Genomic DNA, 14,198 nt, shown 5'->3' with positions numbered 1-14,198 from the left:
AGCCGCAAGGGGAAGCATAGTAGCAGGACTGCAATGCAGGCAAGCCCGGACAAAAGGCAAAACGCTGATGGACGTAGTTGCCTAAAAGGTAAAGGAGGAAAATCCTCACAAGTCGGCAGGCCCCAGGCGGAAACTGTGGCCGGCCTCTTGGCATCAGACTTGCTTCTCAGACACCAAGGCCGACCCATCTAATACGAGGACCACCACCTCTGCGGCCCTCCATCGCCTAGTCCAGCAGGATCCTGCGGCTCTCTCTCCCTGCCCCATGCTTAGGGAGGATCCCTGCGCGTTCAGGATCCACTCAGGTGTTTCACAAGGGCCTGCTCGTGGGAGAGCCACCGTCTTCATCCAACGGAACGAACACCAAGGACACACATGGACCTCCTGGCAAGCAGGGCCAGGCAGCCTCGGTGAGCTGTCCTGTGGGTCACTGGGCGGCCAGCCCCGGGCCCCCGCCCCTGTGGCCGGGGGAAGACGGTGGGTATCTTCTGGGCGGCATGTGATACCTCACCTCTTTCCAGAACTTGGTTTTGGCACACGGGGACCTCTCCGCGAAGTCCCCGCGCCACCGGATGGCGCCGTGCTTTTGTCGGATGTACTGAATTGACTCGGGCATGGCGCTGTAGTCCTCGATGGTCCCCAGCTCGATCAGAATGACCTTCATGCCGTCCTGGATGAGGGCATTGTAGACAGCAATTTGCTCTTCCGACCAGCTCTTGGAGAGTCCCAGACTCAGCGATTCTGCAGCCAGAATGACCATCAGCCTCCTGCACAGCTTGATATTCTCATCGATGACGTTGGCCACGGCTGGAGAGGAAGATTCAGGAGCTCACGTGATTAAAGCAGCAGAGACATTGGGGCTGGGAATATGGCCTATATGATGAGGCAAGAGTGCTTGCCTCCTATACATGAAGCCCTGGTTCGATTCCTCAGCACCACATAAACAGAAAAAGCCAGAAGTGGCGCTGTGGCTCAAGTGGTAGAGTGCTAGCCTTGAGCAAAAAGAAGCCAGGGACAGTGCTCAAGCCCTGAGTCCAAGGCATCTGACGTCTGTCGCTACCCTGTGAAGTCAGTCCTCTTGGCTTGGTGGAGAACTGGCCTTCTATGATCACAAAGCGCATTGATAGTCTGTTGCTAGGTCTCTTTCTTCAGCCAACAAGTGTGTCTCACAACAGTCTGGTCTATATTAGATACTGAACATACCCTTTTCCCAAAGTAGAGTTTAAAAGAATGGGAGAGAACTAAGTGTTATGTTAACCTTGTATTTATATTCTCCTCTTATTTATTACAGTGATTAGAACAGTCAGAATGTATATGGCTAATTAATAAGCCAAATAACACAGTTGTAATTGGGGAGAGAAGTGGAAAGCTCTCTACACCCTCGGCTCTCTCTACAAGCACTCACTGGCCAGCAGTCACATTCTATAACACGTGAACAGTCACCACCATTACCTCACTAAGGACAGGTTCTTTGTCTAGATGGCTCATTTTTGTATTTCTAGTGCCCAGAGCAGAACCTAACATACAGATGTACTTGCTAAGTATTTGTTGAATAACTAAATGAATACTATTTCCTGGTAAGTAGAAAGTAGGTTGAGTGTTCAGTCGTGTGTGTGTGTGTGTGTGTGTGTGTGTGTGTGTGTGTGTGTGTATGCTGGTCCTGGGGCTTAACACTCAGGACCTGGGCACTGTCCCTGAGCTTCTTTTTAATCGAGGCTAGTGCTCTACCACTGAGCCACAGCGCCACTTCCAGCTTTTGTGGTGTTTAATTGGAGGTAAGTGCCTCATGAACGTTCCTGCCGGTGCTGGCTTCGATCTTTGATCCTTCGATCTCAGCCTCCTGAGTAGCTGGGATTAAAGGCGTGAACCGCCAGTGTGTTCAGTCATTTTATTGTGCAGTCTTCAAAGAGAAAGAGTCAAGGAGACGGAATGGAACTCAACTTCCTGCTGAGTCTGGTGTGTGGTGAGCGCCAAGCTGGTCTCCTCCCAGTTTAGTCCTCTGAGCTACATCAGGGTTAAGGCTTCCAAAATCACCTTTAAACATGATTGTATTTGCATATTTCAACAGATGCAAAATAGCACTTATGGTCCCAGGCGGGGCACTTGCTTCTTTTCAGGCATCGATACCTATGCATGTTAACCATGTCCCTACTCCAAAGTGAGGTCCAGAGCCTCGCAGCTAGGAATCACCACCACGGAGCCGTAGCCAGGGGCCTAAGGAAAGAAAAAGGCATGGCTCTACCACGGGGCATGGAGGCTGGGGGCTCTGGTCAGACTAACTTCAGGAAGAGGAAGCATCTGCGATGTGAAGGTAGAACAAAGCCCTCCAACACCCTCTATTTCTTGAGATAGGAGTACACGGTATTGCTCCAGCTGAACTTGAACTTTCTGTCCTCCCCCTTCTGCCTCCCTCATGCTAGGATTACAGATGTGAGCCACCACACTTGGCCTTGTACCTTATTCATCGGTTGTCTTATACCTCACTGGAAACACACCTTGTCCAGGGAATTCATCCCTGCCGAATATAAACAACTTGTATCCACACTGCTGCTCCAGCACCTCTGGCAGGAACGTCAACACCAGGGTGTCCACATCATGGCTCTCGCTTTCTCTCTGAGGCTTGGGGTATAAGACGTAAGCATCGTACAGCTTCCTGTCTGGACAGGAAACGAGACAGGTTGGTGGTGATTCCACAACATTTCCTCAGGTGAGCAGGTGAATGAACACTGCGCTTGCTACCATGATGCCCGTTAGGCGTCCCTCTGACTGCCTTGGCACTCCCATGCCACTATATGTCACTCCTGCAGCTGCTCTGTGACAGACCTGGGGAGGGGGCACGGCCTCATTCCCACCCCTGGGGAGTGAAGCTGAGGCAGGACGGGGGGGGAAGCCATTCCCGGGATCCCTAATTCCATTCCAAGTCTTCTAGGTCTCTGTTCCTGCTGCCTGCAATGGATCTCAGCAGGTCCTGGGCAAGAAGTGTGGGCCCAACTGTGCCACAAAAGATGGGCTCAATCTCTCCAAAAATGGAGACCCAGCAGCGAATTCATCGCGGAGAAAATGAGGCACTGGGTCCACTCTGTGGTACTGAGTACCCCGCCCGCCGCCACACACTGAGCACGTACTTGCAGTGCAGCGTTGAGTAAGCCCCACCATTTAATTGTTCACCTACATAGAAATAAAGCAACCGAAGGAGCCACAGGCTGACAACAGCTAAACAAACATAGGAGACAGAAAGAAGGGACAATCCCCTCCCATCTGGAGGCCTCCAAACCAACTCGCAAAGAATACGCGCAAGAGATGCTTGTCCCTTCTCTCAGCCTCTTCTGTTCATGGAGCTGTTGTCGTGTCTGAGGTTGCTCTATGTCTCCTGGCTGGAGCCAGTGCATCTCTTCTCTCACTCTGCTTCTTTTCTTCCACTGGCTCAGATGAAACATAAACCACTTGCTTTTGCTGAAGTGTTTGCTCGTTCGCATGCTCATGTTCCATACTGTTTATCTCAACCAGACACGTTTCTGAGACACCGGTTTTCCTCGTGCCTGTAATCCTAGCTACTCAGGAGGCTGAGATCTGAGGGTTCCAGTTGAAAGCCAGCCCAGGTCAAAGCCAGCGGGGGCAGGAAAGTCTGTGGGCTGGAAGTGGAGCTGTGGCTCAAGTGGTAGAGCAGAAACCTCTAGCACTGGAGCTCAGGGACAGTACCCAGGCCCAGTGTTCAAGCCCCAGAACTGGGGGGGAAAAATTACAAGAATTGGGTGGCAAGAAGTGTTGCGTCTTTCAAAAACTCTAAATAGAAAAATGTCTCAATGGTTTGGTCATTTTTTTCCTGACCAAGCTCTTCCATTTTGTTTTGTGTCTCGCTAGGCTGGGGGCTTAGCACTGTGAAACTCTCCCCGACTACATTCTCCCTTCATGGCCTCCGGGGGCCACACTTCTGGTCCTACATGTCTTTCAGGCTTTGCCACATCCCACGAAGAGACAGCGTGTACTTATCTCTAGTGCTTTGAAATCAGGTAGGCTTCTGCCACTGAATCTAGATGCATAGGGTGGAATGAACACTAGAAATCAGGCTCTACATAATGCAAGAAAACATGGCTTTGGTTGACTCCCTGACGCTCGACCCTTACTCTGAAGAGCCAGGCATGTCTGTGAGCAGTGACTGCTAGGAGAGGTGCCTGGCCAAGGCAACTTCCAGGCCCAGCTGAAGCCTTGGACATGACCGTGGTTCTCTGTGCTTGCCCACACCATCAGCTCAAAGACTGCCTAAGTCTAATGAACGATGGCTTTCGTCTATGAGGTTTGGAGGTCATTTGCTCCCCACCACCGTTACTAGACTAGCAGCGAGGGTGGCAACACAGTAGCAAATGGGGATGGCTTAGACATTTGCCAATGGTCTATTCCATCAAGAACATTCCAGAAATGTAGTCTTCCTACTCAGTGTTCTGAGGAAACCGGGCCATGCTAGCCGCCGCTCATACTGCCCACTCTCTAGAAAGGGGAGATGATGGTTCATCTTCCTCAAGTCTCTGCTCTTCCATTTTCAAGGAGATTCAACTCTGCCTGTGATGTTAAAGCTCCGTATATGCCCCGATTAGAATATGTACATTAGTATATTAGTGTTCTATATTTTATGCAAAATGTGCAAAATACATTTGTGTGAATTGTGTTAATATCTTGACAGTCTTGCAGATTGTCAAAGGATTATTTGATTCTCCGTTTTCTCTCCATGCATTATTGCTAAATTTCAGATTTGATCAACTTAGAGCTGTAGAAAAATCAGAAAGGTTCAATTGCACTTTTGTGAAAGCGCCTTAAACTAAATTTCATGAGAGTCGGTATGTTTAGCCCAACATGCCGTAAGACACTAAGTCACATAAAACATACTACCATATGTATCATGGGAATATGGTTGTGGGCAAGGTTCCTTAAAACAACCCCTTTTAAGTGATGACTCCTTAACATATCCTTTTATCCTTTGGAAATAAACTCCAGAAAATAGCTAGAAGCACTCACAAGCAATTGAAAGTGTTTGAGGACCAGCAAATTTACGTTTAACAACTGAAACATGTCACTAACACTGCTGAACCCTGATTTATTTTACTATTCTCTGTTTCTCTCCCTTTGTGCCTGTTTTGCTTTGCTTTTTCTTTTTTTTTTTTTTTGGCCAGTCCTGGGCTTTGGACTCAGGGCCTGAGCACTGTCCCTGGCTTCTTCCCGCTCAAGGCTAGCACTCTGCCACTTGAGCCACAGCGCCGCTTCTGGCCGTTTTCTGTATATGTGGTGCTGGGGAATCGAACCTAGGGCCTCGTGTATCCGAGGCAGGCACTCTTGCCACTAGGCTATATCCCCAGCCCTTGCTTTGCTTTTTTATGAGATGATATTTAATGTATTAAACCAATAAAAGAATTTGGACACATTTTACAAATTCACCTTTAAAAACGCCATTTCTCATATCACTAAGGACAAAACCACAAAATGTGGATAAAATCTATTCTGAAAAACCTTTCTCTTTTAGAGAAGTCAGAGTCACGGTTATAATGCAGACTGAAATGTTGGTCTGAGCCTGATGTCTGCCGTGCGGGTCCATCAATGCTTGTGTTTCATGGAGATGATATCCAAGATCACAGTGGATGATTCCTAGTGAAGCCTTGCATAATTCCAGACACATTGACCAGGGAAAATTAAGCCGCAACATTGCTGCAGACCTCTTAGTACTCCTCACTTCCTGATCAAGTCTATTGTCATAAAATGTTTGCTTTGTGTTTAATCCCTCCGTCCATCCTGGGCATTCTCCATGAATGCACCTACTTTGGGTAAGAGGAGACACTTCTCTAGATGTTTGTACAGATCTTGTCATTCTGGCTCAGACATGCACACCTGATGGGTGAATTTGGAAAATCCCTATGACCTGAAGAAACTGCCAGAACCCCCTGACTTCCACCAGACTCAAACCATAACAACAAGTTCTATTCACCTATGAAGAGTGTGACAAAGCTTGAGGACCCTCATTGGAGCAAATGACTTGTCCCAAGGACATGCTTTCTCTGTCTTCCTCTTGCTCACTGGCCATCTACTATGCTGTCTTCCCAGAGAAATCAGGAAATCTTCCTCAAAAGATGCAAAGTTGAACCTGGGAACAACCTCAGAGCCTCATCGCTGACTCAAAGTCAAAGCCAATACTCAATGGCCTACTGCAGGGCGGTTCTCATGGACTGAGGGGTAGAAACCTTAATCACAAGCAAGACGCACACTTCAGGGAACTTAAAGGGGAAAGTAACCCCAAACAAACAAAGGAAAGGAAAGGAAACGAGCCTGCCAGCTCTCCTGATGAGATCCTCAGCTGAGCTGTACTTGTCTGGCAGAATCTGGGCTGGGCGGGGCTCCCTGCGTCTTAGCTGCTGGGTGAGTCACCATTCCCCTTTCCACTTGCTGCTAACCTCAGCCTCACTGACAGGCAGCTTCCTCGGGGACTCTGCACAGCACTGCCTTAATCACAATCACGAGAGTACTGGTGAATCAGTGGGACACATGTCAAGGGGCCAGAGCAGCCCGATCTTCCAGAAAGATCATGGACAGCAACACACTCCCGGTTGTCAGGAAACAGCATGCAACCCAACCACTCATGTCTGTGTGAGAAGAAATCAGCAGTGGGGAGCCATTCACTGTGTCGGTTGGAGGCAGACTAGCAATGGAGCTTCCTGTGCCTCAGTCTCCTCTTTCTTAGCTTCAGCTCAGTGACTCCTTCAGCACCATGTGAAGGAAAAGTGGGTCTTTACTCATTCCTTCCTTCTTTCTTTCCTTTCTTCCTTCCTTCTCTCCTTCCCTCCCTCCCATCTTTCCCTTCTCTCTCCTCCCTCCTTCTCTCTCTTTCGTTCCTTTATGCCCTGCCTTCTTTCTCCTCCTTCCATTCCTCCTTCTTATAGTCAGGAAAGAGAAGGAAAGTACGTCTCCCTAATTTCACACAAAGAGTTCATGGAGAACTAAGATTCGAGTTCGTGGAGAACTAAGGTTCAAGCTCAGTGGCTTCTTGCTCCATCTGTGAGATGTGGAGACTTCAGGCCCCCCGGGTACAAGACCAGGTAGTTCTTGCTCTCCGTCCTGTCACTGAGGAGACGCCATGGTGGACAGCACTGTGTGCAAGCACCAGAGGATGCAAGACTCTCTCACACAGCTACAGCGGAGCCAGGCGGAGACTGCACCTGCTGCTTTGCTCCTCTTTCCCAGAACCACCAGCCTGGAAGCTGTTGCTGACAAAGATGCTGATCATGGACAAAACCGTTGCTCTGTGGCATGGGAAGTTCCGGAAAGGCCCGGGCTGCCAAATTTGCCAATACACACGAAAGCTATGCTTAGCGAACACGACAAAGTGCATTGAAAGTGCCATACAGATGAGCAGACACCAATTTTGAGACATGTTCCACGAAACATACTCACCTGCCAAGGCCCCAGGAGAATAGAAGGCACTTCGGTACCAAAGTACGAGGTCAATCTTAAAGCTGTTGTAGATCAGCAGAAGAGAGACAACCAAAATTGCCAAGGTGACGAGCCCTCCTATCAAGTAGGCTTGAAAATCTGGAGCTACCAATGACAGAGGGGGGGAAATAAACTCTCAATAACGCAAAAAGTCTAAGCATACAAAACACATAGAAACACTAGATTAAAATATATTAGTCCTCCATGGGAATACTGTCTCGATGTTTCTTGATAGTTAAGTAATAGATACAGGCATAAAGTAATCTGGTCTGGACCATAACATCAAATGGATTCTTGGGAATCTCGGGAGAGGAAGAGTCAGCAGGGCCCTGGTGACAGATGGGGACATAGCAGGACTCCCACTGCACATTGGCTGATTTCAAAGCTGCGTGTTCAAGGACCACGTGGTGAGCAGGAGGCTCCCCAGGGGAGGATCTGGCTCTCGATGTTAGCCCTGTTAGGACTGCTTCCCAAGTCCCTCAAGTCTGAGCAGGAGAATTCCTCCTCTACACAAGGTACCATCCGCGGTCTCCCTAAGCCGTCTCTCTAGCTCCACCAATCCCTGGCCCACAACGCTTGGGCCATCAGTGTATGGAGAGACATTCCCAGAGGCGGTGCACAGGGCCTGCTTTGCTAGGGAGTGTGCTGTGTGCTGGGGGGGGGGGGGGGGGAGGACACCGCAAAGGCAGGGCCGTCAGGAGATGGCTGTGGAACAAAACCAGTTCCTCTGGTTGTCTGAGTCCCCAGCCGCCTCTCCACACACCCCGAAGAGGAACCAAGTGTGGCTCACCACCCTGGCCACAGCCCGAATCTGTGCTACCAAAGAAGGAGTCTCTAGGAAGGAAGGAATGGAAAGGGGAACGGGGAAAAGGGAAGAGAGCGCCTCTTCTTCTTCAGACTTGACATTAATGAATAAGTCCAAAAGGAGTACCTAAGTTGAACTAGAAGCAAGTGGGGGTGGGGGTAGGGGGGACACTGCTGTTTTGCCAGATACCCCTGTGAAAAATGCTCTTTAGGATTTGAGATCCTGTGACCACCAGCAGCAGCTGTCCACTGAGAGGACAGGGAAAGACAAATGACTAAATGAAATCACAGAAGGGTACAGCCCATATAAACCGCTTGCTAGTGACCCAAACAAACCACGTACGATTCAAACCTGGAGGTGTCTTCAACAAACATGAGGAAGTCACACAGAGAAGTGGCAAGTCAAGTAGGCCAGCCGTAAGCTGGGGTTTAAGAGGGCGAGAGTCCTAGGAGCTCAAGGCCAATATAACAAGGTGCGCGGTGCAAAGAGTGTTGGTAGGAACCGAGATGAATTTAGCAAGAAACAGTTTCTTAGTCAGCTTAAATAAAGGGTAAGCCCTCCCTGTTCATCCCACATGAAAGACAGGTGTCAACAGATAGCAGTGTTAACTTCTCTGAGGCTAAGATTAGCCTGAAAATTCTTCTGGTCCCAGCACTTCTAGCTAGTCAATTCTCAGAGATTGGTAATAGCAAAGAAATCTCCATTAGCCAGCTTTGGGCTAGGTTGCCAGATAAAGCTCTCAAGGTTACAGGTTGAGGCAGATTCAAATGATAACCACTGCAGATCCGACCACAGAATCCACGGCATCTCCAAAGTGACCTACAATTAGTTTCCCCTCTTTCCTCTATGGTGGCCCAGTGTCTAACGTAGTTGGGTTAAGGCAAGCTACATTTCTGCTAGAGGACAGTGAAGTCCCAAAGGGTAGGGGACACCCACAAGTCAAGTTCAACCTGTCCGTGCTGGCTACAGCAAAGTACGGGACCTATAGAAAAACCATTCCTTGTTTCTGAGCTGACTCTGTTCTACATGGAAGACAAGAGAGACAATGAGTGGAAGAGGTAGATGGGGGAGGCCTGAATACAGAGCCAGGTGCATCAATTTCATCCCCAGGAAAAGGAGGTGGCCCAGATGTGTGTGTGTATACGTGTGTGTGTACACACACACAGTTGGCCAGAGACAGGAAATGCAAAGAAATGCAAGTTTCTAAGACTCACTAAATGTGAGCCCTAAAATTATCTTTGCAATATTATGTCACTTGGTTCCCTCATAACTTGGGCACAGAGCATAACTTGGGGAACAATATGGCATTGTATAGAAAAGCTGGTGACAAGCTCTCATTTGGTCATTCTACTCCTAGGCAGATAGTATAAAGAGAAATTTTGGCTACCCGGACACATATGCAAAGGAATTTGTATACATTATTTGTTAATAGTCCCAACGTGGAAGCCACTCAAATGATGACATAGCTATTGTAGAATGGATATAGAGTGGCCCAGCTGTTCAGTGGATTAACACTGAGCAATGAAAAATCAATGGACTACAGTCACATGCTACAACATCTATGCACCAACAGATCCCAGAACACCTAAGAGAAGAAGCAAGTCATATCGTCTAAGTCTCTCAAAATAAATCCCTCCATAAGGGCAATACTATACTGTAATTTTCAGGCTAGAAGCATGAATGGCAAGGCAAAGAAATAACTTTCCTGAAAGTTAGAGGAAGTTACCTAAATAAGGAAGTGGTATTAGATCAGTAAAAACACATGGGATCCCTTCAGGTTTGACAATGCTTGTTTGTTTTTCTTCACCTAGGTGGCGGTTTTATATGCATTTAATATCCAGTAATTTTATGTGCTGTATCTATCTACATATTCTTCCATATATGTATGTTATGTTACACAATTAAAAAGTAAAAAAAAAAAATATCCAGCTCATTCCTAACAACTGTCCTCAGAGGAAGGTATTATTGTAACCCCATTTCACAGAAAGGAAACCTGGGCACGGAGTTGTTAAGAATCAGTGCTGTGACCACACAGCTAACAAGGGTAAGGCAAGAATCTGAACCTCATAACCAGAACCTGAAAGATCTGAGTTGGAAATGTTGCCCAGTTTAGTGGAATGGAGAGGAGAGGACAGGTGAAACCGGCAGGTCCTGGGCAGGAAGACTATAGCATTCAGCAGTTCGTTGGGCATCATCATAAAAGAAGAAGAGGAAGGGATCGAGACGAACACGGATCTTGAGCCTGAGTTAGGCGGCGGTCACAGAGGCACCGTTAGCAAAGGCAAGAAAACCCGAAAGAGAGCCAGGGTGTTTGAGAAGACCAACGAAACGTTTTCTAACCTGAGCTGATGCACCTCCGTCCAACCCCCTACGGGCAAGACAGAGCTGACACGTGCGGAGAGGGATCACAATGAAGGTTTGGACTTTGTTTCTATCGACTTGTCCAGAGGCGAGAAGGTCATCAGGGACGACAATGTAGAAAGGATCCCGACAGGTACCACCACAGGATGGGTGGAGATGAGCAGCCAGGGAAACGTGGTCCGGCGACTCCACAGAAAGCCAGTGGACAGAGGAAATACAGGCAAGGGAAAAGGATGAGCCTGGGCCTCCACCCCACCCCCCAGGTGGCCCACTGCGCCCACAGAGCCTGCGGTCAAGTTCACAGGGGCTCTGAGCTCCTGCTCAGTGGGCACAGCTGGAATAAGGCTTGGCCCCAGCAGTGAAGGAGAAAACGAGTGCACACTAAAGCACACGCCGGTGTGGACAGGTCTCTGAGGGAAGACACGGCCACTCAGGCATTAATTACCTGGCAGCCTTAACACAACGTACGCAACAGATACTCCAGCATGGCACATGAAAGGTACGCCATAGTCCTCCATCTTCACTTCCTGGAAGGTGATGTTTACCGTGTAAAAATAGTGGTCTGGAAAAGAGACATTGGTTCTGTAAAACAATAAAAATTTAAAAAAGAGTCAGTTATTAACACGTAAATCATATTTACCCCAAATACTTCATCATCTTTATTCCAAGTGCTTTGTCCTGCAGAAAATGTTGGACCATCCTTTTACCCTCCCAGTACCTCATGGAGTGGTGCAAATAGGTGTTTACGTGATGTAGATACAAATTTACATTTTCTCCTGGACAGTTGAAAGAAGAGCGACTGTGGTAAATCCCCACCACTAGTCCTGGTCTCCCTTGACTCTCCGCAATGACCCGCACACCCACACAGCCAGACCCAACACAAGCCCTACGTCTGGCTTCCTGAGTCCTGGTTTATATCACACAAATTATAACACCAGAAACTGAGTTTGTACCAACAGTAGAAAATCTCCACCTCTGGATCCAGGCCTTGGGCCCTATGGTTTTAAGGAATGGGTCCTTGGCCACGGAGGGAGAAGTAAAATAGCAACGATTTATTGAAGACAAAGATCAATCCGAGCTCCTCCTAGATGGGAGGGACGCCAAGGGAGGGCACTGTCTGGGGTGTGTGGTATAGGAGTTAGTAAGTGGCAAACTAAGAGACAGCCACCAGGGCTCTGAAGATCATTGGACAGCCCATAGGCTCTGTGAGTCCCCAACCCCAGCCAGAGGCTCCGGGAAGCCTGCACGAGCTCTCTGTGGGTCATTTAGCCCCTCTGACTGGGTGACCATTCGGGCCCACAGCTCTTGGGGCCAACCTGACCACTGTTCATGCGCAAGTAAGTCTTCAAGGAGGAATGGGTCATAAGAAGATGCTCCAGGGCCCAAATGCATGGCCGCCCAAGCCATGGTGACGCCATGTTGTCTAGGGGCCTGTACCCAGAGCTGTTGAAGGCCATGGGGAGGGACGCAGAACCTCTTGGGTGAGGGGTCGGGGGAAGCTTGGCCCAGGTTCCCTTACCAGACTCTTTCTGCGCTCCGTTTACTAGTAACTGTGACCTTTCTCTCTCACCTTGGGCTAGTCGTGCTGTTTAAGCCTTGAAGGGTTATGGTTGCTGATGTGACTTTAGGGGCAGCCTGGATTTGCGTTGCAGGTGGGAGAAGTGGATGCCCTTTAGGTAAGGCACGCTGCACACTTCGCCACATGTGCCGAGCTAAGTTGGAATCCTTACTAACACGCGTATCCCACACGTCCCCAAAGCAGAGGCGCAGGGGGATCTTCAAAAGACAATGCCAAGAGCAGTGACAGGAGGCAGGGAGTGGTACCAGCCACGTCACACAGGACAGGAAGCCAGAAGAGTGAAGCACCTACTCGACTCCTTCTCGAATGCGCTTGGAGTCATTGTAGTAATCATCCACCAGGCTGTTGTTGACTTTCCAGCACCTCAGGTTTGTGTTCTCCTTCACATCGGTTATATTGCAGTCCACAATGAGGCGGGAGCCTACAGCAATCCAACTCAGAGACGTTACATGAAATTCCACCCGTTCGTAATGGTTCAAATTGATTGACAAATGATAAACAAATGCACTTCGCCATTGGGTATTAAATCTCTTTGATTACCAGAAATATCACTGGGTCAATTTTAATCGTGTGTGTGTGCATACACAAGCACATATGTATACCAGTACACCAGTGCTGTGGACTGAATTCAGAGCCACATGCTCTTGCCTGAATTTTTTGCTGGTGGCTGGAGTGCTATCACTTGAACCATTCCTCCATTTCAATTTTTTGCTGATTAACCAGAGAAAATAGTCTTTCGGATCTGTCCTCCTGGGCTGACTTTGATCCTCTGTCTTCAGATTTCAGTCTGCTGAGTAGGTAGAATTATAGGTACCAGGACATGTGTAACCTCCTGGATTTTGGTTTCCTCAGTGCAACTGAAACAATTTTCGTTTGTATCGCCTAGTATGTCTGAAGCTTTCAGCTTTATATTTTAAAATACTATTATCTGATACATGCAAATCTCATGTATGGGAGCCGTTGGAAATCAAGTTTAATGCTGGGACACTTGCCCGGTATATGAAAAGCCCCGGGTCCCCAGCATTGCAAAAACAAATGTATTTGGGGAAGTACTGTAATAATGCAATCACATAAAGTGATCCAAGTGTTATGTAATACATTTTGGCCTTGAAAGATGATTTTCAGACTGAACACTGATCAAGATCCATTGTATTCACATACGCATTTGTTGAATGGCAACTCTTTTGTACGACTGCTTAAAAATGAATGGAAAATAAATAAAAGAAAAAAAGAGATTATTATCAGACTGAAATCACCTAGTCTGATTTTTCTGGCATTTTATGCAAGTGATAAACTGCTTAGGCAAAAACTTTTTCATATGTATCTTTAAAAAACGTGTGCTGGTACTGAGGCTTGAGATCAGGCTTGAGCTGTCACTTAGATTTGGCTCGAGGCTGGCACTCTACCATGTGTGCCAGGCCTCCATTTCTGCCTTTTGGCTGGTTAACTGGAGAAAATAATCTCTCAGATTTGTCTGCTTGCTCAGACTGGCTTTGAAATGTGATTCTCCCATCTCAGCTTTCTGAGTAGCTATTACTACAAACATAAACCATTTAAGAAAAATAAGAAATGAGTTATATAAAATCCTAGTGGTTTCTAGCATATGATTTAATCTTATCAGCTATGTTTTAATAATCTAAGAGTCCAATTTTGTTTCCAGAAGGTCCTCAACGAGTTTGACGGTTTCTTTCCACTCTATTTTTTATTTTAAGTTTTAAAAGAATAACTTGAAGTCAGACACTGGTGGTTCACATTGTACTCTTACTGACTCAGGAGACTGACATCTGTGGAGGACAGTTCACAGACAGCCCAGACAAGAAAGTCCATGACATTCTTATCTCCAACTAACCACCAAAAAAGCTAGAAGTGGAGCTGAGGCTCAAGTGGCAGAGCACTAGGCTTGAGCAACAATATTCAGGGACAGGGCCCAGGCTCTGAATTCAAGCCCTAGGACTGGTACCAAAAGACAAAACGAAACAGAAC

General features: G+C 47.7%; 1 protein-coding gene across 1 annotated transcript in view; it reads right to left on the bottom strand.

Annotated features, from left to right (window-relative positions):
- Nucleotides 1–427: 427 nt before the first annotated feature.
- The window catches only part of Il1rl2 (interleukin 1 receptor like 2), a 28,455-nt gene continuing 14,684 nt past the window's right edge, over nt 428–14,198 (bottom strand). Inside the window, exons 8-12 of the mRNA XM_048353518.1 lie at nt 12,507–12,636; nt 11,082–11,218; nt 7,432–7,575; nt 2,496–2,657; nt 428–807 (exon numbers count right to left, since the gene is read on the bottom strand). Of these exons, the coding sequence (XP_048209475.1) occupies nt 428–807; nt 2,496–2,657; nt 7,432–7,575; nt 11,082–11,218; nt 12,507–12,636 (953 nt within the window). The remainder of the gene's footprint in view (nt 808–2,495; nt 2,658–7,431; nt 7,576–11,081; nt 11,219–12,506; nt 12,637–14,198) is intronic.

The sequence above is a fragment of the Perognathus longimembris genome, chromosome 8, assembly GCF_023159225.1.
Source record: "Perognathus longimembris pacificus isolate PPM17 chromosome 8, ASM2315922v1, whole genome shotgun sequence".
Lineage (NCBI taxonomy): Eukaryota > Metazoa > Chordata > Mammalia > Rodentia > Heteromyidae > Perognathus > Perognathus longimembris.
Note: the sequence above shows the minus strand (reverse complement) of the source record. Positions and strands in the feature narration are given on the sequence as shown.